Below are 25,588 nucleotides of genomic sequence, written 5' to 3'. Positions count from 1 at the left end.
GACAGTATAAATCCCAACATGATTTCATACATTTTATGCCTTCTGCTACTCCACAATTGCTGTTCTAAGATAGGAATGTTAAAACAACAGGCAACATTTGTGCTGTTGGAAAACAAAGTCCTCACCAGCACTGTGGTGCAAATAATAAAGAAAAGCCTTTAAGTTAACATGCGACTCAGAACTCAAGAAACAAAAGAAAAAGAGAAAACCCTTTAAAGAAAGCATGTGTCAAGATGTGACCCTATAGGACATGTCTTTTTAGGAAATGGTGAAATTATAAATGTAATGCCCGCTGAATCTATGAAATAAAAAAAACATTAAGGGTTGCTCTATTGTTGTGTCAGTCATGCTATTTGAGTGAAAAAGTAAAACAACGTTGTACACTGATGTTGCTGTACTCTCTGGAAAACATAGAGGGTAACATAGACTGTTCTAGAAATCAGTTATACAAATCGCCCTCGGCTGAAAAATCATACGTTTTTCATAACTCTAGTCCATATTTTAAAACACCTGTGTGCTTTCTGAAACCACAGTTATACTGAGCCAGACAAGGATGATATGAACAAGATTTGGAGAAACTTAAAGGTTATTTTTCTTATGTTCCACTGATTCTGAAACAAAACAACAAAATAAATATTAGTTATTCACTTGAGTCTGAACATTGGATCCTGGGCAAGCCAACAGAGTGAAAAGGGATAGCCCAACTGACTAAGTTTAAAAACTCTTACATCCCCATGAACCATCTGAGCAGTTCTCTCCTTCCTAGAAGCTCTGTAATTGACTCAGTGCTCCAAGAAATCCTCAGTCAATTAAACAAGTAAATTCTTTCATTTAGCATCATCCCGCAGTCTATGGCCTGTTCTACTACTACCATAAAATAGGTCTGATGCAAGGACAATCATTTCCTTCCACGTGAGCGAACATGTTTTCCAGGTGCAAGAAAAATCGACATTAAGATACTCACTCTGAGTGAACAACGGACCTCTAAATTTAAGCATGCGTATTATTTGAATAATTTTCCTTCCTTTACTTGCATCAATACATACTCTGCATATAGTAATGATTTTAAAAAATGCCAAAGACCAACCCATCAATATCATATGATTTGATAGCCTATGTAGAATATGATGTTGATTAAGTGCAAAAACAAGACAGAATTCTATGCACTGAACATGTATGTGCCTCACCTTCCCACTCTAACTCATTTCCATGGCCAGTGTACTCCAGAGAGTCTGCCTCATCAGGTGTGTCCAGGTCATCCACGTTTATGTCAAGGTCATCGGGTGTGTCCAGAGCATCATCTGAAAGGATGGAGCCCTCACTCTGATCCAGTGACAGGTTGATCTCTGGGGCAGCCAGCTTTTTGCGCTGAGGGTGCGCCCCATGCAGGTCCAGTGAGGAGGGTGGTGCTGAAACACAAGCATTCTCCCTTCACTCACCATCTCCCCTAATAACTGATTCCACAGTACTTCTTACAAAGTACCACAAAAACCAAACAGCATTACAATAGATCTGAACATAATTTAGTGCTCAGAAAAATGTTACATAAAACTATTTAACCCTGTAAAAATAAAATATACACACACACACACACACACACATCAACATATAAATAAATATAAATATAAAGTGAAGCACAATCAACAATTTCACATACAGGAATTATTAATCTTGGGCTGATGAGCTTTCAAAAAGACACTAACCGTAAAGTGTCATTATAAATGACTAACACGGCAAAGCAGGTTACATGACATAAATGAAAAGTGATATAACAAGAATAAAGTGTTTGCCTAAAGATAACAGGAAGCACAGCTGCACTGCTTTGACATCATAAAGATGTCACAATAACAGTCCATAAGGAAGGTTGGGGACTGTTAATCATTGTTTGTTGTAAATGTACTTAAGCAAAAATTTTTTTAGTGGTATTACAGGAAGAGTTATGGTGGGTTGTGGCAGTGCTGGAAGCTATGCTTCCCACCTGGTCTGTTTTCCGTCCCATTGGGACTCGTGTCCTCTTCGTATTGGAGGTCCATAGCCACATCCTCCAGTGGGGACCTGCACAAAGCACGATAGGCACAATCTTCAGAAAAAAATTCCAGCAGTATTTCAGTCATGTTGGAAGTCAGAGACACGCTTCTTGAAACAGGTACACACGCATGCAGACTCATACACGCACCCTTCTTTCTCACGATGCTAGTTAGAAAACACTGAAATGATCACAGTGTACGATATAATAAGAAGATGAATGTAAGTATATAGTACCACAAATAAAGCCACTCAGGCATACAAATCTTTCCAGGTTTTAAAGCATAAAAATGTGAAAATGACATAAACTGAAATTGTGGCTGGGAGAGGGTGCGAATTGACTGTTTCCTGGACAGCTTTGAACAGCGTGTTACAATAAAGTGAGAATCCAGTAATGGGGACACTGAGATACTTCAACTTCAGCTGCTTCAAACCTTCCATCCCTAACAACTTCTGAACAGCTTACATTCTGAAACAGGTACAACTTGCCATCCTGCAAGAAGATGTAACTACCATAACATGGGCTAATACTGGCTTCCAAATTAAAAGAAATAGTTTAGGTGAGGTCTGTTCCTACTGTTTTGCTCCTTCCGTCACCTAAAAGGCAACGGAAAGAAATTAAATGAATTCAGTGAAGTAGTACACACACACACATTTTCTGAACCGCTTGTCCCATACGGGGTCGCGGGGAACCGGAGCCTAACTCTGCAACTCAGGGCGTAAGGCTGGAGGGGGAGGGGACACACCCAGGACGGGACGCCAGTCCGTCGCAAGGCACCCCAAGCGGGACTCGAACCCCAGACCCACCGGAAAGCAGGACCCAGTCCAACCCACTGCGCCACCGCGCTCAATGAAGAAGTAAATTGAATTAATTAAAAAAATAAGCTTGGACGCAGTCAGTCTAAACGCCTTGCTGGTTTAGGTTTGTTCGATCTGCGTACTTACTAATTGACTGTGGCCTTCCACAGGTTTATTGTCAGTCTGGAGTTTTTGTTCAGAGTCTGCCTTCGGCGTACAGCGCTATACAAGGGTAAATTGTATTTTTTTGAACGTCTTCAGCCAAAGCATTGAATTTGTGATTTTAAGCCAGCGGTTTACTCAGTGAACAGATCAGTGGGGACAGCTTAATTAACAGCTCAGCTGAAACGAAATCCGGCAAACATGGGGTGGGGGGGTGGGGTCCCAGTGATAGAAGCCTATCTGAATGTGAAAAAAAATGCAATTCATTACATTTACATTTATTCATCTAGCAGACACTTTTCTCCAAAGCGAGATACATGTCAGAGAGCTCTTTTAACTGCAATCCAGAAGGTATTCTTCACTGCTACCAGCACCGTGAAAGGCACAAGAACGGGAGAGAGCATTTTAAAGGGCCTTGTCAGGGGCAGCATCAGAGCCGGGTGGAGTTAGTGGACGTCAATGAATGTGTCCACAAAACAACATGAAGCATAACTAACTCGGCTTAACAGAAAGAGGCGTTATCCAGCCAGAGACAAAACCTCTCTAAAGAGGGGAAGCAAGTGTCATCTCTCTACGAGTTACCTGGAACAGCTCCATTTGTCTGGCACAAGAGACAACAATGGCCATCAGTGCACCTGCTCACATTATACCACGTTTATGTCAAAACTTCTTCTCATGCAAAGCCACGCAACAGCGCCAATTAGATCGACTGAAATTCGCTGGCCTTTCGACCTAGGTAGCCGCAGTCACTGACATGCTCTCACACGTACACGGAAGCACACAGATACATGCCTTGCCCAAGCGAAGGCATTCGTTTCGGCTTCCGCGATGTCAGCTTACGGCTGACGTTGCAACTATCACCTGACTCGCGGGACTCAAAACAACGACGAGAGGTACGAGCAGATTCAAGGTCGACTGATTAATTGCGCATCTCTCGTTTCATCGGGCAGAGTCACTAATCCAAGCATCCATGATGTTATGTCACCATTGCCCTTCTCCACACAGCCACACAGCGCTGCATACGTACATATCGGCACGCGTGAAAATGGCATCACTGCTGCCAGCGTGAAGTCTACGATAGATTCCATGAAAGATGTCTTCGGGGAAAAAAAAAAAAAAAAGATTATAGGCCTAACGTTTTAACACTAAGACATAAATAATGTAAATGAGCAACTGCATTTCGTCAACTGTTTATGAAAGGACCCAGCAGGAAAATTTCCCAGCTTATTATCTTGCAGCTCGCAGCTAAGCCTTCTTTTCTGGGACAAAGCCCCGCTGCCCATAAAGCAACAACAATGGCCATTACTACAGCTGCCTGCTTCTCAACAATGGGGAGCGAAGAGTGCAGCACCCTCGCACGCTCCTTTCTTTCGCTCCTGAGCGCACGAGCACACGCCAACCCTGCACTGGATGCAAATCGTCCGCCTGCAGCCCCTCTCCGTCAGACCTCCAGTGAGGCGGCCATGTGTCGACTCACCTCGCGTGCCTGAGAGCGTACGTCCTTCCCCCCTTGTTCTGTGTGAGAAGGGCTGAAGCCTCAGCGCTCGGTCTCAGCCTCTCTTTCCCTTTCAGAGCATCCCTTGACGGAGCGGCTCAGCGCACACGCAGCAGCCCTGCCGCCATTTTGCGGTCATGTGACCCCAGCTACATCTAAATAAGGACGATCGCTTGCTCCTGAACATCCCCCAAGGTCCAGAGGAGGCAGAGGACTATGCAGTGGCTGCCTCCAGCTGTGTGGCTGAAAGGGAAAGGAGGCCAAAAGCACATAACATGGAAGGGGGGGTAGGGGGTGGAGCACGGACAGGGAGCCACAGCCTTTCGGGCACACAAAACGCAAGTATCACCGCCGAACCGCCGAGCCTCGTAGTCACTTAAACCCCAGGGTGAAAGCGAACCTTCCTTTCTGTCGCTCTTTTTTGAGGAACCACAGAATGCAGGGTGGGTCAGAGCCATGAATTCTCTTTTTTACGCTCACAGGTAGTCAGTTACAATTATACAGGAGTCTGGAGGGCACAAGCCTATTTCCCAATGTTGTAACTGAGCAGAGAAGGCAGTGCATGTGGCAAATGTTGGCCTACTGCCCATGAGAGGAGAACGAAACAGAAACCACACACAAGACAGACTGACAGACAGGAACACAGGCTACAAACACACAAGAGGCACTTGCCGAACACGGAGCAATAGGCCAACTACGCGGATGTCCTGGCCTCTGTTGCTAGGCAAACACCCTTTTGTTCATGAAGTTTATCCAGACTTGAACTCATCCCAATACCATTTTACATACCATAACTAGCTAAATTCCATTATAAATACTATACATATGGGGTAGACAAAAAAAAAAAAAAAAACACCACATGAAAAACTGTTTAACTTTAAACAGTTAACTTTTAACCTTTATTCAGCCATTACGCTGGTATTATACTGCTCATTTGTGTATCTTATTTAATAAAAAAAAAAAAAAACAAAAAATTGGTGTGGGTATCGGGATTTGTCTATCCTGTGTCTTATGTACCTACTCGAACGATGAACCTCGGTGCAACAAATGGTAGGGAACGAATCAGGTTTGCTTGAGACTTTCATGTCTGCAGCTATGTCTCCTTCTCTTAATGTAATGCATTAAATTGTACTCTTGCTGAGATGTACGTCACTTTGGACAAAAGCATCTGCTAAATAAATAAATGTAAATGTAAATGCAAATGCTATCACTTTACCTTTGAAATACTGCCATTCTAGAAGGACTGAAGCTGTTTTGAAGGCGAAGGGTGGTGCTACTCCTTATAAGGTCCTTGATATTCATATATTGTTAGGTCTTTTTATTATTTTGTCCAACTACTGTAGTCTGTATAGTAAAGTAGGGGTCAAAGATTACAACTAATTTTTGCTGTACTTCTTCTGCCTTGATATAAATCTAGTTCATTATATAGCTAATGTCACCTGGCTAAAAGCCATACAATAAAATAACAAGCACTCACACTACAAAGACTTGCACTTACAAGTACATGTAATTTGTACTCTAAAATTTGCAGAATTTTTACAAGGAATGGTTTACGAGAAGACTAATTTAGCATTTGGTGTGACTCTTTATTGTAATCTAAAACCACCAACATTCACAATAATGAGCATAAAGAAAGTGCTAAAAGTTGAAAAGGCAAAAGGGAAAGTCTTATCTAATTAAAGGGATGAAACACAGAATACTCTAGACAATCATTCTGAATTATTTAGTGTGATTTGAGCAACTAGTAATTTTTTCAAATGATACTTTTAATAAAGCTCAGCAGAGAGGAGTTATAAGCTTACAAGTAATTAATGTAATTATAAGAATTGCCTTGTTAGGTAGTGTTCTAATAACAATAACATTTATTTTACATAGCCCCTACATAAATGCAGCTTATCACTAATCTTTACAATTAAAAAAGATATATGGTTTACAACTATAAAGCAAAGAAATTTACAAAAAAATTAAAATTTTTCTATCATCAGCATCTTCTTGTGCAATGCAGTGGTCTACACCTGAAGACCACCTGTCCTAGAAGTACAGGGCATGAGGCAGGGAAAATCATAAATGGGATGCTATCCATTCATTCACAATTATTTGCTTAGCAGATGCTTTTCTCCAAGGTAACATACAATGTTAAGATACCTAAAATTATTTATCCATTTATACATCTGGATAATTTTACTGGAGCAATCTTAAGATAAGCATCTTGCTGAAGGGTAACACAGCTGAAGGTGGGATTTGAACCTGCAACCCTCGTGTTCAAAGGCAGCATCACCAAGCACTATGGTACCAAGTGTGCATTCCAGGGCAATCACACACTCATTCACTCATACACACACTTGTAGCACTTTAGCGTTGCCGTTTAAGCTGAAACAACTGTCTTTGGACTGCTGGAAAAAGCCAAAGTACACACAGGCAACCTTCAAGAACATGAGGAGGATATGCAAACACAAACCAGGATACATCTGAATCTACAGCCCAGCAACATGCTGCCAACAACAGAATAAGACAAGAAAATGAAAGGATAACATACTAAGGTAAATGATGATTGGAAAGGGGGTAGGAAAAAGAAGCATGTAAGTGTGCAATATATTAGCAATTCTGAATATATTGTACAGGAAACTGGACAATATGTTTCTAGCTGCTCCACATGCACACTGCTGTTCTGGAAACTTCCCAGTTTCTTAGTTATGATACTATTAACTGCTCCTGTTACTACATATGTGCAATATACTGTCCATCAGGGAAACAAATGGAAAAAAAAACCAACAATTTTGTGGCGCCTGTGTTCCCTCCGTGCACAAAGTACTATGAAATTCTTGCTTGACTGCTTCTCCACAGACTACAGACACAACATTACTATATACACACACAAAAAAAGCAATAAATAATGCCAATAACAATAAATAGCGAGAATACCTAAAAGTGACAATGCAAACGATGTGCCTGGAGGGATCAGTGCGAATTCTTGTTGCAAAAAGTAGCACATTAGTGAGTGTTGAACACTCTTACAGGAATGAGGTAAAAGCTGTTCCTGAACCTGTTCGAACAGTGCGGGTTCAAATAAACCTAAGCTGCTTTCAGAGGAAAGAGAAAAGTGCCCATGCGGGGTGACTGTAATCTTTCATGATGCGTTTTGTCTCTCTGAGACAGTGTGCGGTGTACTTGTAGGTGTCCTGGACTGCTGGTAGCTGTGTGCTGATGATTTCCTGAGCCGTTTTGACCACTCTCTGTAGGGCTTTCTTGTCCTGTATGGAGCAGCTGCCACACCAAGATCTAATACACCCTGTGATGACAGACTCCACAGCACACCTGTAGAAAGTAGTGAGGACTGTAGCGAGTATTACTACACAAGTAATAATAATTTTAAAGTCATATATGTAAACTGTTGCGAATGACGAGTGTTTGGATACGAGGGTGTGGACTATTTCTTGTGAACGAAGATGAACACCGATGGTTGGTTTGGACTGGTGTGTCAGAACACCTCATAAAAATTGCTTCCGTCACTTCGGTGTCATTTCAGCGAGAGGGAAACTGTCTTCCATCCTGATAAAGAAGGAGTTTGTATACCATACCTGCCACAGGGGCCACAAAAACAAACCTCCAAGCTTGAATTCCTGCTTTAAGACTGAGTAGGGACAATAACCCATAGTTTCAGCTGATGCACACACCACCCCCTCCAAGAACTTCACATTTCCAAGAAACTGTCACGTAGACGTAAGCAGAACAGGGGTTACCGAAAAGAACCCATAATGCTGTTTCCAGTTCCAGGAGGTACGTTTCTGCAGTTAGCTCCGAGAAAGGAACACTACTTGAATTCCTCCAGTATAATGCAGAGGTGATTGAAGTTAAAAAGACATATTGCTTTTGATAACATCACTGGCTAAGCAATAAAATATTTAAATACTTTAAAGAGATAACGGATGAGTTTCGCAGGAATGCCATGGCCTTCGTACAGTCAAATGTTTAAGAAGTCAAGGCTGCTCTCCTCCAAAGTGTTGAAAAGCATGTACTGTAAGCAGTAAATGTGTTCTGAATCAGGGCTGACTGGCTGTAATATGCAGGGTCTGCAGCTAGCCCTCTCTCATCGAGGCCTCCTCTCCTAGCACAGTCTCATTTCTCAAGATCAGACAGGTATACAAACCGGGTCATTTGGCTCTGTGTAGGCAGTTACTAGGCACCCCAAGCAGGACGCGAACCCCAGATCCGCCAAACAGCGGGACTCGGCCAAGCCTCCCGCGCCACCACACCCCCTTATATTTATTTCCTGATGTATTCATTGATTCTTAATATTGTCATGACCTATAGGGACAATAGTGCTAGTAACCAGAGGAGGAGCCACTTGATTCCACCAGTCCAGACTGTGCACAATATGGCAATCAGTCATCTCTAAAGGGAACAAACAACGGCGGTAAGACTGTAGATTCTTAATCAGCTTTCTACTGCGTTTCCTTAGGAACCTGTTTCCCAAATCCCGTTCCAGATGTACATATTTTCCAGTCCAGAGTGCCTGTCCTGTCTACGCCTGCCTTTTGTGTTCCTGTCCAAGTCCAGTGTTCCAGTCTGGTGTTCCGTCACACCTCCGTGTTCAAGTCTCGCTCACAGATCACTGGTTCACTTGTTACCTTTGTGAGAATACTCTGTGTGTCTTCCGCTGCACTGTACTTCCCAAATTGCACAGTGCATTTGTAAAAACACTCTGCACGTGGAGCCACCATACTTTACGTCCACATCCAGACAGTACAGTAACACATGTCCGTGCCCATATTATTCCTGGACATTACAAGTATTTTCTCCAAATTTCCATTAACTTTTTTTTTTGTTGACTCTCCAAAGCGGCGTACAATTCTGGTTATGTAAAAATGAATTCCACAACAGATGAAGAACTCATTGCTGTTGAGAAAGCTCCTGCCCAAACCGTGACAAAGGTACTTAAAGCCTGACACTTTGTAATGGTATTTTGCAAGAAAAGTATTATTTTGTAAAGAAAAGGTGACAAGGTGCAATGAACGACAGGAAGCACACCTCACATTGCTCCAAACTAAGAACCTGCAGGGACTTCACAGGTGTACAGAGGGCTCATATGAGAAGCTTGCTGAGAAACCTAGATCAGCTTATACCCTCACCTATGCAGTGTGACAATTATTTTCTAAGCTACTGGACTTGACTTTTGATTAGTGTAATTTTGTTTTTACAGCTTTTATCATTTAATCTGAACTGGATAACTGGTATATTAACAGGCCTAGTGACATTTCACTGTATACAGGTTTCCCTTGTATAAGGAAAGGTCCTTTTCAAAGAATACTGACTTAGGAGAAACTGTAATTTGTACTGTCAAATTCAGATAACCCGCTGTCGGCTCTCACAAGGAATGTTTTAGGAAAGCAGAGCAGACATCACAGGTATGTGGGTTACAACTGTAAAAGAGTTTACTGGAATTTTTAAAATATCACCATTTTAAAAACTATAGCTATAAAAGCATAACAGAATCCATTCATTATCAATAACCATTAGTCAGGTGGTGTGTGACGGTGGTCATGAGGATAGACACACACTCCTTTACTCACATATTCACACTGCAGGAAATTTACAGCAACTAATGCACCTGAAACATATCTTTGGACTGTCTGGGAAAAGCAGAGCACCCAGAGGAAAAACAAGCGCAAAGACTGAGGGAATATAATATGCACAAACTTAGTCTGGTCCATGTTCAAAATCTCAGCGCAGGGGCACAACAAAATAAAAAGAGAAAACATAGCAAAATAAATAAGGAGAAGAAGACGGATGATCTAAAATGGACCGTGCAAATACTCTGTGTATAAGCCACTTTGAACACGTGAGTCTTGACCTTGGATTTAAAGTAGTGCAGAGCAGTTCTAACATTCTTGACTTGGTTTTCAATTAGATTTTTTTCCATGTTTAAAAGACAGGAATTGTGTGATAAAAAAGTATACAACATTCATTGCTCACAAACACATGATCTTTTTTCCCCAATTCATGAGTTGTTTTCATAAGTAGATCTTCACGACAATTTTTAAAATGATTTTTAGTTTGTACAGTTTTAGTTCCAATTTGCAGTTTGTCAAGGAGCCTTTTCTTTTCCTGGCTATTTGACAAGAAAGGCCTTTGCCTTTTCATTGTGCGTTTGTTTGTAGATAACTTTTTATTTTTGTGTTGCTATAAAAAAGAAATGCCTCTCGGTCTACCTATTGTATTGCATGTCTGGATACTGCCTGCCTTGAACACACCAAGGGAAACTGATTTTTTTGCTTTCTTAATTGGCCTGAAGACAATATAAAAGGTATGTAAACAATATAAATCCTCCAATAAAATTCTACCACTGTAATAATAGCATTATACATGCAAAGTGTGTTTTGGTATTGAGTGTTATGCTGGTACAGTAGGTATTGCTGCCACCTCTCAGTACCTGGAATGTTCAGGTATATCATATGTTTGTGTGGGTTTCCTTGCACAGTGCAAAGACAGGCAAATTTCAAGTGAACTGAAGACTAAATTGCCCAAAGAGTGTGTGTTTGTGGCTACCCTAACAAGGACAAGCACTTAATGTGAGTGAGTGAGTAAGTTAGGGTTTTGTTACTGTGCTCTTTATATGGTCTTTATATGGTTGTTGACTGATCACTGCTTTCCTTAAATTACTGCTCATGTGCTGTTCATGTCATACACAAAGAGTTGTCAGGGCTTCCCCAAACTCGTCCATGTTTGCTTCGGGGGGTGAGAAGCCTGTGGGTCTTTGCCTCTTTGCTCTCTGTGAAACCAAATCTCAGCAGTTGGCTACAGGGCTGCTAGGAAAGTTTGGCAAGTACTCTCTTCCAAACATATTATAATATAATGAGCTCTGCTTTCTGTAGAATGAAAAGTAGTGTATGACTCACAGTATGTGCACAATGTTCACCCCTCTCGATCCAGAGCTGGTGTCGTGCTCTTTTAAAGTATTGTATAGTTTGCTACAAGAAATGTTTAAAGAAAATAAAACAAAGGTTTTTGTTAATTATACAGCTGCAAGCCTGAACAGCATGTTACTCAGTGACCGCCAGCCAGCTCACCATGCACAGCAGTGTTATTTACCTGATCTTATAAACACAACAGAAAAAGGTATGCAGCCACACACTGGATTTGTGAGCTTTAAAAAAAACATATGAGTTTTCTTCTTTGTTGAAGACTGAGATCTGAAGGCAGAGAGAGATTGTTTTTTATCTTTGAGAAAAGAATGGCTTTACTTAAACAAGTCTGACAGGTTAACGAAGAAATCCTGAACAAATGCACAAATTTGAAAATGAAACCGAAAGCTACGCTGCAGCAGGATAGGTAGCTGATCCTGTGTCACCATGACAGTCAGCTCACTGTAGGCACAAGAGGCCTCATGCACTAACGCAGAAGATGTTTTCTTTCATAACGAGACCATTTTTAAAGTAATCACTCACCGTTGCTGTTGTCTCGGGGCACAACACACTTACTGCCCAAGCCAAAAGAACAAAGGTGGGTTTTTTATTGTGGTGCCTTGGCTATCGGCGTCATTCACTCACATACACACACTCACGCACACAGGAAGTCATGTATACTCGGGGAGTCCAAGGGTCACAGTCCTAGAAAATCATTTCTTCCTTTACAGGTACAGTTCTTACTAGGCAGGTCCATGTCCTGACCACAAATAAACTGCAATTACAAAATAAATATTTTTATATTGAGCTAAAAAGCAATGACGCATCCCCGATGGCCTGTATTTCATTTAAAGGTTAGCAAATCATTTAGTTTAGTTTTTTCTTTTATGAAAAAATGTGTTTTTAAACATTACACTTTCAATACAATACTTGAATTGGTTTAGAACTATTGGTTAAATTGTTAAATGCTTAAAGTCATTTACTAAAAATCTCCAAGGTAAAGAATTTACTCTCAAATTCTAATTCTAGATTTTCTGTCAAAGGAATTTCTAGACAAATTCTGATGCAAGAAAAAATTAATTGTAGCAAAAAAATAAAATTACATTAAATAAAATTGTAGTTCCGCCCCAATGTATTCCTACAATTTGAGTCAATAATCGACACACATACCAGAAAAATAGAAACATACTAATGTATCTAACCAAAATGGCAATGGTATAATAGCATAGGGAGGAACTGTAGGAAATTATTGCCCTCTTTTGGCCACAAAAGGTGGTACTATAAACTTTCTGTTATGGTAAATGTCACTCGGCTCACACCTGAAAACATCACAAGTAGGCTTCAGAGTTGATCATAACATTCTAAAGATGCTTTTAAAACTCAGTGTTTATAAAGAACCTTTTCTTAACTACTTCAAATACTTTTCTTTACATACATTAACCACTACATTAATACAAGAGTAGCTGAAAATGCTACAGGAAGCATCAAAACAGTGGGAAGCAAATTCTAGGAAAAGAAAATTAAAAATTATACAGCACCTATGGTCTTTACTGGCTTAAATCTCATACATCTTTTTCAACATTATCAACATTTGTAAGCATTGCACAAGAACACTATGTGGGGTCAAAAGCTCATACAAATTTAGTAGTACAATAAATATTCAAGGTAAATGAATTCATATTCTATTGAAATTATAAACAAATTCAACAGTTATATGACAGCACTAATAGATTCTTAAGAAGTGCAGTATTATGTAGTGCAAATTACATCAGTGTTACGTTGACAGCTATATCCTGAACTAAAAATAAATAGCTTATATCTTTAAAAATGGAAGGCATTCCTTTGTGAAGATGTTCACCACACACAGTTCCAAGACTTGGTTGGGAATTTTCCGAGAATTACTGAAGCCGTCTCAAAGGCAATGCCAGACTATATTCCTTATATTCATATATTGTTTTGAGTTTACAATAATTTCCCTTTGCCACTGGCCACTTTTTTGGGTATTTTTTGGTTTCCTTGTTAAAACAGACAACAAATAATAACCAAATATTTAATAATGTTTCAGAGTTTCAAATGTTTTTATGATAGAAATATAGCAAAACAATAGTCAAAATGTACATTTTGTGTCATAAAGTCATTATAAAGCATGAAAAAAGTTCATTGAAGGGTTTAGTGTATAGCTTGTAGACAAAACAGGAAAAACCACTGACCTCACAGCTGTATGGTGGACAGTGTCTTTCATTTCTGTTCCTGGAGTGGACAGTCTGGCATCAGTCCCCTCAGGCTTCTCTCCAGTGGGGGCAAACTCCTCACTAAACAGAAGAAAAAAAATTAGGAACTACAGACTTGTATATAAAGAAATGCGTATGTTAAAAACAAACCTGAAAACATTTTGAGGTGGGAGATTAGAAATGCTAAAAATGAATGCTCTCCTCTCAAAACTAATTTCTTTTTTCTCTGAACCACACTGATATAGTCAATTAATGTTTTTTATAACAGTTTCATGCTTTCATTTACAGGTAAAAATGACAAATTTATTTTCCTACCCAAATGTTCCATAGTATCAGATGTAAAGCAGCAAAAAACCGAACTTTGTTAATCAAAGAAATAACAAATACAACATATTTTTAAATATACTTCACTAAACATTTGGCATATGTTTTTATTTCCCAGAACACATGAAATACACCTAGTATTAGCGGCAAGAGGAACACTTAATTAGTTCATGTAAATACTGAGTGCTAATGAGGCAGTTAATGCATACGTAATAAAGCATGAAGAGCTAAGGCAGTATGCCTCCCTGGAGTTCCTAACAACATCTTTACCCCCCACCCCAGGAATGACCCCTTCCACCATGTGTGCTTGAACAGTTACCCTCCCTCCTTTAGAAGCTCAACCTCTGAATATTCAAGACTTCCAGGCGCTGACTCGCAAAGGCCAGGAGAGAGCTGGGCCTGTCTCTCTACCACCTTGTTCTCTGTCTAAGGGGCCCATTGCTGCCCATTTAAAGTGCTCATTTCCATATAATCATCAACAACAGAAATCTTTAATGTTCTGCAATGCCCCAGACAATCTTATAACATCACCCAAAATTGGTCAGTAAATTTCCTTACAGAGAATAGGAGAATGGCTACCTGCAACATTCACGCCTTTATATCAAAAATATAAATGAAAACTGTTTAGTAAAAAGACAGGACAAGCAGTAAACGGAAAATGGAAGGATGTACGTTGGGTAAAAAGATGCAATGTCAGAATGACAAGATGAGTAACATTATTCAAAAAACCCTTCGTCTTTTTCTGTTTCACTAAGATTAAATACAGTATAGCAACAAATTCTTCGGAAATTACTTAGGTCTAAGTGATTTTTTTTCTTACAAATTCCAGCTTTCAAAATTACTAGTGATAATTCAGGGTTCAACAAAACAAAAAATCTGGGCTTCTTGCAGAAATATCCTAAGATTACATAGTTAACATTTTGTGATTCATTTTTATTTTGTATCCGCTCATGTCAATAAATTACATTTGTTTAGTGCAAGTAGGAAGCCTGTACTCCCAAATGTGCTATTAATTGTTGTTAATTAATTGTTGATTTTTTCTAAATATTTGTGTTTGTAGCACTGTTGTATTAGGTTGAAAGCTATCAACCAAAATTCCCTTGTTGCACTCTGTTCTGAAAAGAACTACAGTTTTGTCTCCTGGTATTAGGACCATAATGAAGCAGGAACTGATAATTGATACCTATAGGCATCAGGTGACAGGCATCCTATAGCGTAGCTCAGCACAGCTTTATTTTCTTCAGCTGGGTATTCCTGTTCTTGTCTTAGAGGTTGTTCTGTCAGTAAGTGTTCAGGAGTGTTCAGGAACTCATCTCTTGTTAACTGATGATTGTCTTCCCCAACATCTTTAGAAGGCCAGTCCTCAAATGGCTGTTCCATTTTCCTTTCGTTGTGTACGTCAGAACAATGCAGATCTGCTGGCACAACAAATGTGTCCATAGAAACTGTCTTCACTAGTTGATTGGGCTGGTTATGGCTGGAGATCATACAATCCCTTTCTCCCTCATGATCCATACACGCTTCTTCTCTGGCATTACTTGCTAACTGCAAACCTCCTTCCCTGATGGACTGCTTCAAGTCAGTTTCAGGACTGCTGGTCACTTCCAAACTCTGTCTAGGAGTGACAGTCTTCTGTGTTTCCAGAAGTGTCCACTCCTGGGTTTCTGAAGCAGCTGGCTCCCCATCATCAGAGTCCTCCAGGGAAATTTGTGACCTCACATATACATCTTCTTTGGCACTAAAGCGACTGTATGTGTCTTTGACTTGGGAACTGTAGTCCTCTGGGCTGGTCAGGTCTGCATTTGCTGGGCTGACACCGTTTAATTCTTCATTTGTTTGGTTATCATTATTCAAGTCTGGACTTGTTAGCAAAGAGTTTCTTGCTTGTGTGTCCATTTGGTAACAGCTACTTGGGCCAACTTTCATTTGATAAGGACTCGAGGGGCAAGACTCTGGTGAATCAAACAGATTTAGAACAGAGGTAACTCCTCCGGGAGCCAAGCAAACCTCCCTGTCCTTTTCACCACCGTCTTGGACTGTCCCCTTGCCTGATACAATAATGTATTCCATCTCCAGGCCAGATGAGTCCCCATCTGAGCTGGATTTCAAATCTTCGTGGCTTTCAAGCTGAAGTACATCAGGAGAAACTTGCTTTCTATTGGAAGAGTCTGTTTGCAACAACGGTAAACTTGTTGCTGCCAGGACAACTGGAGTGTCCTCAGCATTGTCACACAACATTTTCGGCTGTCCTTCCACTTGTGAAGAACTGTCCACAGTAACTTCTGTAGTTTCTTGAGCAGATGAATATGTGTACCCTGGTGACTCTAAATTCTCTAACTTCTCAACAGGCAAGAATTCATCACCATTAAAGGATATATTGTCCTCCTTAGGGGAGCAAAGATATGATCTCTCACCATCGTTGCCCTCAGTATTTCTCTGGTGAAATGGGACACCACTCGAGACAGTTGCTGAAGTGCTATCATCCTGGCCCAACGGAAACATGCCTCCCTCTCGGTGAGGCGATCCATGTAGAAGCACAAAAGGGGAGTACTGGCTTGTGTCCTCTGTGGAGTCAACCTCATTTTCATATTCACTCTCCACCCAGCTGCCTTCTGAAATGTTTTTGTCAGATTCAGGGCTGCTGATCTGTTTTGTCAAGTGACCTTCTTCATCAAATTCTTGCACCAAAAATGTCAAAGATTCCTTTCTCATATGATTGCTTGACTCCTGGATTATGGTTATTTCCCCTTCCGGACTCTCAGACTGAGGCAAAATAAGATTAGATGGGAACGTCTTTGCATCATTTAAACTGTCCTCTTTCTGTTGACTTAGGTCATTTGTCATGTGTTGTTTTGTTTCAAAATCACCAGGAATTTTAAGATAAGAGTCAGCATCAGACTTAGGAGAATCAGAGCCCCCTACTCTGAGATTGACCATGTCCAAATTGGAGTGGTTGGGTTCTCTGCCCTGCTCCACATGCCAAGTCTCATGAGCTGTCTCCCTGCTACCCACTGGCCCAGATCTCTTGGTTTCTTGAGACATGATGTAAAAATCTGTCTCTGGAGCTACCACAAAACTTTCTGCGACAGTACGGCTGCATTTTTCTGCAAATGCTGGTGAATCTTGAATTTGTGGGGAAATTACCGTGTTTTCCTGATACACCATAAAATCAGGTGAGGGCTCATCCCATAGAGATTCAGGGTTTACATTGTCATATTCAGACACGGACTTTACCATTTGTTCTGAGATGGAGAGAGTCTGAAGGTTCTCATTTGACGGAAATCGCTGTTCTGGGTAAGGATTGTATTTCTGCATCAACTCACATTCAGCTTCATTTCCAGATTCTGAAGGAGACATTCTGGTGCAGAGCAAGGATTTACTGTAGTCGTGTGCATTTTCCACTGCAGAAAACTGCACTTCTGTTCTAAGCAAGTCACTTTTATCAGTCGTTGGTTCTAAATGGATTCCAGTGTCTAACATTACCTCATTTAAAATATTACTAGGAGAATCATCAACACACGGTATAAAGTTTTCAGCTAATAGTTCATCAGCTTTCTTACATTTTTTTGAGCTTTCTGGGTCATGTGTCTCACTTAATGAAATCTCAGTTGACAAAATCTCAGAATCAGATTCGGAATTGAACGTTTTAATTTCTGTTAAAGCTCCAAGGTCACTGACTCTTGTGTTGGTTTCACTGCAGCTGCTTGGACTGCTATGTCCAGCTGAGACACTCTGTGAGTCACTGTCAGTGTCCTTGTTAGAAATTTCCAGATTTTTTACCTCTGTTCCTGTTTTGAAATATTCTTCTGATATGTCATTTTCCAGAGGTGTTTCACACAGTCCTACATCCAAGCTGTCACCTTTTTCTTCGGGACTGGTCACTGTGGACTGGGTGTCTTCCTGTATAGTAGTGTTCCACATGTCCATGCTCTTGTGGACAGCCTGAAGGGGACTGTCCATGGACTCACCCTGGTGAAGGCTGGTGCACAAGTCAGAAGCTTCAGAAATATCAATTGTGTCCGGGGTTGTGACAGTTGATTGTGAACCACTGCAAATAGTCGTGTTCCACATGTCAAGTGACTGTGGATTAAAGTTAGCACCAGATTTTCGAGGGCCTTTCTGAACCAAAGAAGTCCAAAAATCTGACTCAGGAGATCCCTCCTTACTGAGACGACTGTCCTCTTCTGAGGTGTCCGGTGCGAGAACAATTTTCTTTTCAGTCTCCTTAGAACTTTCAATGAAAGGTGGCTCCCTCTTATCTTTTTCCACCGGGATAAATGGACTGTCACTCAGGTTTTCTGGATTCCTTAATTCAGTGGTAACGCTAGACATCCAATTATCATAGACCTCTACCGGCTCAGTTATTTGAACAAATGGATTCCACAAGGGGGAGCTGTCTGGACTTGGATCACTTTCTTCCAAGGAAAATTTCTGGGCATTTTCTTGGAGTGCTACAGTGTTCCAGCTTTCAGCAGTCTTGCATGTTTCCAGTGTTTCTTTCATTTGAGTACATCTGCTCAGCATCTCAATGGGCTGCACTGCTTGTGTGAGTGACACAGTGCCTGAGGGCACCAAGTTCATTTCTCCCCCCCCTGATGGGGGCACCTCCTTCTCATATATGGGCTGCTCTTTCAGCAAGAAATCATCTACCACAGCAAGGCACTGAGACTCTGCAGGTGCTGTGTAGTTCATACTTCTGTCGTCAGAAAAACTGTCTTCTGTTAAATGCCTCCCATTATCAGCATTTGGAGCACAGTTAAGATCAACTTCTTCCCCATGATCAATGTCACACAAAGCACTATGTAAGTCATCCTGCTTTGGGACTGGCGCTGTTGCATCATTTCTCTCTGAGCTAAGGGTATGAGAGTCATAAGTGCACAAAGGGTCGAACATTTTCATAAGTGGATCCTTACTTTCCTTATTATTGTTACTCTGTATATAAACCTGTGGTTTGCAGCTTTCAATGATGGCATCAGTTCTTTCAAATATCTCACTGTTTTGGACATCCTGTGAATGCCATACATCTTCACGGAATACTGGATCTGACAAATGTCGACAGTGACTTTCAGCTTGAGTAGAATCAGCTGCATCCGCTTTCCAATCACATGTGTGTCCCATAGCAGCAGTGGCCCAGAGAGATGACTCACTGGAACAAGAACGACATGACTTTATGTCTTTCTTTACGAGGAGTTCGGCATGTTCATCTCCCTCTTCCCTCTGTCTGCTCCCCCTCAGTTGTACCTCTTTATCCAAATCAGTATCTGGACTTTGCTCTACTACATTTCCAAACTCTGTTAGACTCCACAGATTTGCATCATCTGAGGTTGAGCCCTTAGTGTCTGAGGCAAAGTCATCCCATAGCTCAGTCGATGAGACACTGTCTTTGTAGACAATACCGTTGATTTTCTCAACAATATCTTCAGGGAAGAACTTTGGAAGTCCCTGGGCAATGGGCGAAGTCTCAACAAGACTGTTCATTGGTGTAGGTGGGATCCTGGTGTCTGTGCCATCACTTACAGAGCGGTTGGCACTAAACAACAGAAACTGATCTCCTGACAAACAGCTCCCCTCACTTACACTCTGCCCATCAGATGTATAAAAGTCCACAAGACTTAAATCTCCAAATTCTGACAAGCTAGAACTGGTACACTCATCCCTATTAACATTTATTTTGCCACTGTCATCTGGGGGGGATATACTACTGCTATTAAGGGGGTCAAAACTGAAAAGGTCAAAATTATCGCTTTTGTTCCTGATAGGCACCCTTTGCTCCAGTGGGCTTTGTCCCACACCAGCAGCAGCAGTGGACAGTGAGGGGAAGCAGAGAGTAGGGTTTTGGAAGAATCCTGCCATCTCAGCTGTGGGGCTGTCATCACTGAGGAACACGGAGCTCTCTTTGGAAGAACGGCTGCTGCGAACAGTGGCTAGGCCACTGTCAGGGCTTAGCAGCTCCACACCAACTTCTCCAAAGGCTTGCTGGGACTCACAAGGTTCAGGGGGGTTCTCAAGGGAGTGAATAGGTACAGTGGTGGGGGGCTCAGCATCGGAGCTGTACATGTCCGTTATCCCGGAAGAGCCCTGGGAGAGTGGGGCACTGCCAGCTACACCTTCTGTAGATGATGTCCTGCTGTTGGGGGCAAACAGACGCTCCCTCCGGTCCAAAAACTCTTTGACCAGCTTGATGATCTGTTCAGTGTAGACTGGTGTGTTTCTGAACTTATACAGCTGGAACACAGTTAATGTGGAGTCCAGGGGCTCCGCGTCAAGGCTGGAGTTATGGCCCTCCTCCAATTCACAGCAAATCTGAAACATGAAAAAACGTCAATCTGTAAAAGTGTGAAATGTATTTTGTGTTGTAAACAGAGCTGCCTGACTTTACACCAGGCACAGTATACGTACGCTATCTATCTATCTACATTTTGAATATGGAAAGTACCTGGTTTAGAATATCCTTGTTTGCAGAGTACACTGCCACCTGTTCACATTGGCGGTGCACATCGTTCAGGAAAGAGGACACCACAACAAGCCCTTCATAACCATGGCGATCGCAAAAAGACTTCAGATCCCAGATGAGACCTGGACGTGTACTGTAGTCCTAAAGAGATCAAGCAGAGATCCAAACCACTTCAGTGAAACCAGCTGGAACACATTAATACAATCACCACACAGATGTCATGAGGGCATTTCCACCAAGGCAGGAAGAAAAATCACATTTGCAATATAACCTTATCTCACCATCTACACATCTGCGGTCCCCATAAAAATTTACAAATATTTTCATTTTTGAACATAAGCAACAAAACTGACCCATTTATAGCGAGAACAATAGGTCACCAACTTCTACTAGCATTGAAAAACATCCCAACTACAGACTGTATTTGTAAAATTCTGAATTTATACATTAAATTCTTGTTTCTTCTGGGACTGTGATGCTTATTTAGTACCCAGACTGACCCCATCAAGCCACATTATGCAGACTAGTTCGCACTCTTTAAAACAACTGTTGTACTGTGCAGTATTGCATATTGCTCATAATACTGTCTCAGTTAGCAATAAAATGTGGTGCCATTTGCAGTGCTGGCATCTTTTTGGTTTGTGCTTTGTCAACTGAATTTTTCACTTCACACACCATTTTGCACTTGTGTCAACAGACGCCCAGCAAATTGTAAACGTGATAAATATGCTTATGAGCACAGCTGACTTGTGCGGTAAACGCACACGGCGGGGCGGATTCGGATAGCAACGCTGCGACGGGCCTCCTGACGGGGTGGGCGCAGACGGCACATTCATTACACTCACCCGCCAATTAACCACGCCCGCCTCGTCTCATTGCCCCTATAATCTGCCCAGGAAGCGTGCTGCTCAAACGCATTCCTTCTTAATGGCGAGATAGATCGGATCCCACAGCCAGTTGCACCTGGGGAGACTCTCGTGAGCGAAGCACATCCACAGAGGTACCTGTCCGGCACACCTGCTGTTCCCTTTGAACAACCTACCGCTCCCTTTGAACAACCTACCGCTTCCTCTCTGGTTCAAGAAACGGACTGTTCTAGGCTGGGGAGGTCTGTCTGAGTCTACAAGCATATTTTCCTTTTATTTTTAGGACAGTATTTATTTGCTTGGATTACACTTTTACCTTAGCCAACTGTTATTTTTAACAATTGTAAAAAAATTCACAGTCATCATCAGTAACAACTTATCTAATGCAGGGGTGAGGTGGTCCAGAGCCCGTCCCAGAAGCACAGGACATAAAACAGGACATGAGCACGACACTAGTCCATTTGCAGGACAATCACACAAACACACACTTACTCACACATACAAAGGGTCATTTACAGTCACTAGTTCACCTTAAACAGACTTGTATGAACTGTGGGAAGAAACCAGAGCACCCTGATGACATCCATGTGAACACAGGCAGAAAATGCAAAGCCCACACAGACGGAGGCAGATTTGAATCCATATACAAACGCCCAGAAGCAGAGAGGCACCAGCCCTACCTGCTGTACTACTATGCCAGCCATAATCACATACATGTAAATCCAAAGTCTGCAGTGCATGCTACAATATGGGGTAGTGCTTTGCCACTGCCTTGCCACGGTGCACCTAAAAGGACAGTATGATGGGATGGTGAACAATGAGAACCACACCTCATACAATAATAGTAGCAGGCTCCATCAGACCCAGCAGCATTTGGACAATACAGGAGCAGGCTCCTTCATATGTGACACTAATTGTGATGAGAAAAATTAACTGGTATTCATTTCATGGTAGATAAGTTTACTGAAAAGGAATTTCAAAGCCTGCTCACATACATACTATGCTTATTACCTACCCTGTACGACAGTGTTTCTCAGCCACTAGCTTGCAAGACTCCATTTGTAATATTAACATTTAAGCTATAGGTTAATTAACCTTTGGGAAGGATCCAGTGTTTTACCACCAGAAACAGAGTGGGCTCCAGAGAACACCACTGTACTTTTCAAAGACTCTAAAACAGAAATTTATTCTTAAACAATGGTCTCATACTCACCAACATACCCATAATTCATATTATGAATCATCATCAATGCAGCATCAATAATCCATACTACTGAGCAAGCAAACTTAAAGAATGAGCAAAACATATGACCATCTCTAATTAAATATTGAGAAATGCACTGGATAAATTATTTTTAATCTATAACTAGTTACAGCGATGATACCTTTGTGTCTGTTTTGTGGACGGTTACTTTATGTCAAAGTCTATGCACCTCCTGGTCCAGGTCATGGCAATATCCTGCCTGGACTACTGCATCTCTCTCCTGGCTGGCCTTCCAGCCCCTGCCATCAACCCTCCATCTGATACACAACACTGCTGCACAAGTTGTGTTTGACCTGCCCAAGCATTACCATTATGTTCCCTCCTCGTCTCTCTGCATTGGCTTCCTGCAGCTGCAGCAATTCAATTCAAAGCTCTGGTTACGGCCTACAAAATCATCAATAGATTTGTTCCCCGACATCTAAAAGACGTGATCACTCGCTACACCACAACCGGACTGCCACGCTCCTCCACCTCTGCCGCCTTGGTGGTCCTACAAACAAGAGGCTCAAATCAAAAGCACAAAGGTTTTCAGTTTTGGCTTTGATGTGATGGAATGACCCCCCTCCACTCAAAACTGCTGAATCTTTCTACATTTAAGAAGGGTCTCAAAACTCACCTCTTTCGGATTCTTTCTCTCCTGATCTCCTAAGTGCTCGATAAATGTGTTTGTTATGTTTAATAATTTAATAGCAACTTGTTTAATAATTGAAAAAGCCTTTATGCAGCTACTCATGTAATGTATACCGGTTTATACAGTGGTACGTGACAAATTGAACATACTCAAGAACAACGAGTCTGTATCCAAATCTCCTTCTGTTGATCCAATGAATTTTTGTATTGTTCTCCGAGATGTACGTTGCCTTGAAGAAAACCATCTGCTAAATGAATAAATATAAATGTAACTTAGAAAATTATGATTAACAGGCTTTATTAAGGGCACTGTATTCCTGTACTTAAAAAAACATAACTGATAATGTTTAAGTACTCAGAGGCAACCTCTATGGAAAAATACTATACAAAAACTAATATTTTTTATACTTTTCATCTAAAGGCACAAAGCTATGTAAAAAGAAAACAGTAACAATAAAAGTGACTTTTCCTAGTAATACTGATTTTGATTACATCCAGTAATCATTCCATAAACTAACCAAATCTTAATTGTACCGGGAGACTGAATTCAGGATAATATCTGAAAACATTCTTTACAAAGAATCTTAACAATAACTAGACAAATACAATTTTATGTTCTACAACGGCATAACGGCTTGTAAAAACTAATTGACAAGGATTGCATATACTCAACTCGTAATCCCTGGGAAATGCTGTACCCATACGTATGAAAGTAGCAAACTGAGCATCATTTTCATATGTAGAGCACAGGCTATATTATACTCTCAGTAGGTATGTTTTGTTGAAGCTAAGAGAAAGCATAAACACAGTTATGAGGAATACTGTTAGTTTAGCAAACTACAGCTGGCCTTATCCCTGTAGCCACCTCTGAAGCTCTATTCCCATCTCCTCCAATGTGCTCACCCTTCCCTGCTCTTGTTTTAGCTGTGTATCATTGTTACTTACCTGACTGTTACATGTTTATATATGCTATCGGTATGATTCTATGCTAAGCACCTGATTGTTAACCACCTATGTAGCACTACGGTCCTGGAGGAACGCGCACACACACACACACAGTCTGAAACTGTTTGTCCGAAACGGGGTGACGGCAAGCCGGAACCTAACCCGGCAACACGGGGTGCAAGGCTGGAGAGGGAGGGGACACACCCAGGACGGAACGCCAGTCCGTCGCAAGGCAGCCCAAGCGTGACTCAAACCCCAGACCCACCAGAGAGCAGGCACAGGCAAAAACCCGCTGCGCCACCGTGCCCCCCTGGAGAAACACTGTTTCACAATTGACAACAAAGCCACTTTGACTTTGATGGGGTGCTATTAAAAACAATCTGAACTGAAATTAACGCAACGTTCAATTTAGTTTTTTTTTATTCAACGTCCTAGATCACAGAATACAGGGAAACAGTGAGACAAATGTCCCTTGTATATGTTGTCATCAGGACAATACTTTGATAAACCTACTACTACTAAATTTTTTCGTTGCTTAGACGAAGGACACTGTACGCAACTCACAAAGTTTCCAACAACAGGAAGCTCACCGTCTACCTGCCGAAGCAATTCAGCTTAACGTTCTCAAAAGAATAATAAGATTACCACAGCAACTATTCTGGGGCATTAGCTGGCAACTGTTTGACCTCACATCTATTTCTTTACCAATTCACCACAGGCTATGCTGTGTTGAGACAGGAAAAGACAAAATGACTACTGGCTCAAAATGACTGAAATGAGTATAATCTTATTTCCTGAACCAGCCTTTATTACATGCATACTTTTAGCCTTTTATCTGAAAATTCTGCGATGGTGACAAAAGAAAAACCGTCTTGTCACAATTCTAATTTCTATTCCTTGTGCTGAGAGCACACAATTACCACTAGTTGGAAGACATTAAAATGGTTTTATATCCCATTGGTGTGATTAGATCTTAATGGGATAGTAGGTGCACAAGCATAGTGCAGCATGAGCTGCAGGGTTGTTGCAGTAGAACTGGTGGTCCTCAGGGGAAAGTGTCTGGGAATCACTGAACCGGCGGTCCTAATAGGCAATGAATGCCGAGGCTTGTGATCTGGTCATTGTTAATAGCATCTAATCACCAGCTATGATTACTGATCATGATGGTCATGAGCGTGCTGCTGTTTTTGTGGCAATTACTGTCATTTTCGTTCTTTCATTATAAGAAGTATCTATTTCTATTTCGGCATGCGATACATGAAAAATGCTATTCACCTCATAGGATTCTTATACTTTGAGAGCCTTAAAACAACGGAATACAAATGTGTTTTTGCCAGCACATCAGTTATAGACAGTCTAATTACAGCCCATATTGCCATCAGTTCTTGCTGCTGTTGCTGTTTTTTTAAAACTGCAGAAATGCACCACGTTTATTACCGTTCGAGCTGTTGAGACTACCGGTCTCGAGTGCATTTACCTTTGTTTTTTGCAT

General features: G+C 41.3%; 1 protein-coding gene across 4 annotated transcripts in view; it reads right to left on the bottom strand.

Annotated features, from left to right (window-relative positions):
- LOC108938606 (serine-rich adhesin for platelets-like) overlaps nucleotides 1-25,588 on the bottom strand; it is a 51,687-nt gene that overhangs the window by 9,662 nt on the left and 16,437 nt on the right. For all 4 annotated transcript variants that reach the window (XM_018759317.2, XM_018759318.2, XM_018759319.2 and 1 more), the window contains exons 4-8: nucleotides 20,374-20,532; nucleotides 15,121-20,240; nucleotides 13,593-13,694; nucleotides 1,979-2,055; nucleotides 1,188-1,409 (exon numbers count right to left, since the gene is read on the bottom strand). In XM_018759317.2, coding sequence (XP_018614833.2) covers nucleotides 1,188-1,409; nucleotides 1,979-2,055; nucleotides 13,593-13,694; nucleotides 15,121-20,240; nucleotides 20,374-20,532 — 5,680 coding nt within the window. The remainder of the gene's footprint in view (nucleotides 1-1,187; nucleotides 1,410-1,978; nucleotides 2,056-13,592; nucleotides 13,695-15,120; nucleotides 20,241-20,373; nucleotides 20,533-25,588) is intronic.

This window comes from Scleropages formosus, chromosome 17, assembly GCF_900964775.1.
Source record: "Scleropages formosus chromosome 17, fSclFor1.1, whole genome shotgun sequence".
NCBI classification, from domain to species: domain Eukaryota; kingdom Metazoa; phylum Chordata; class Actinopteri; order Osteoglossiformes; family Osteoglossidae; genus Scleropages; species Scleropages formosus.
Note: the sequence above shows the minus strand (reverse complement) of the source record. Positions and strands in the feature narration are given on the sequence as shown.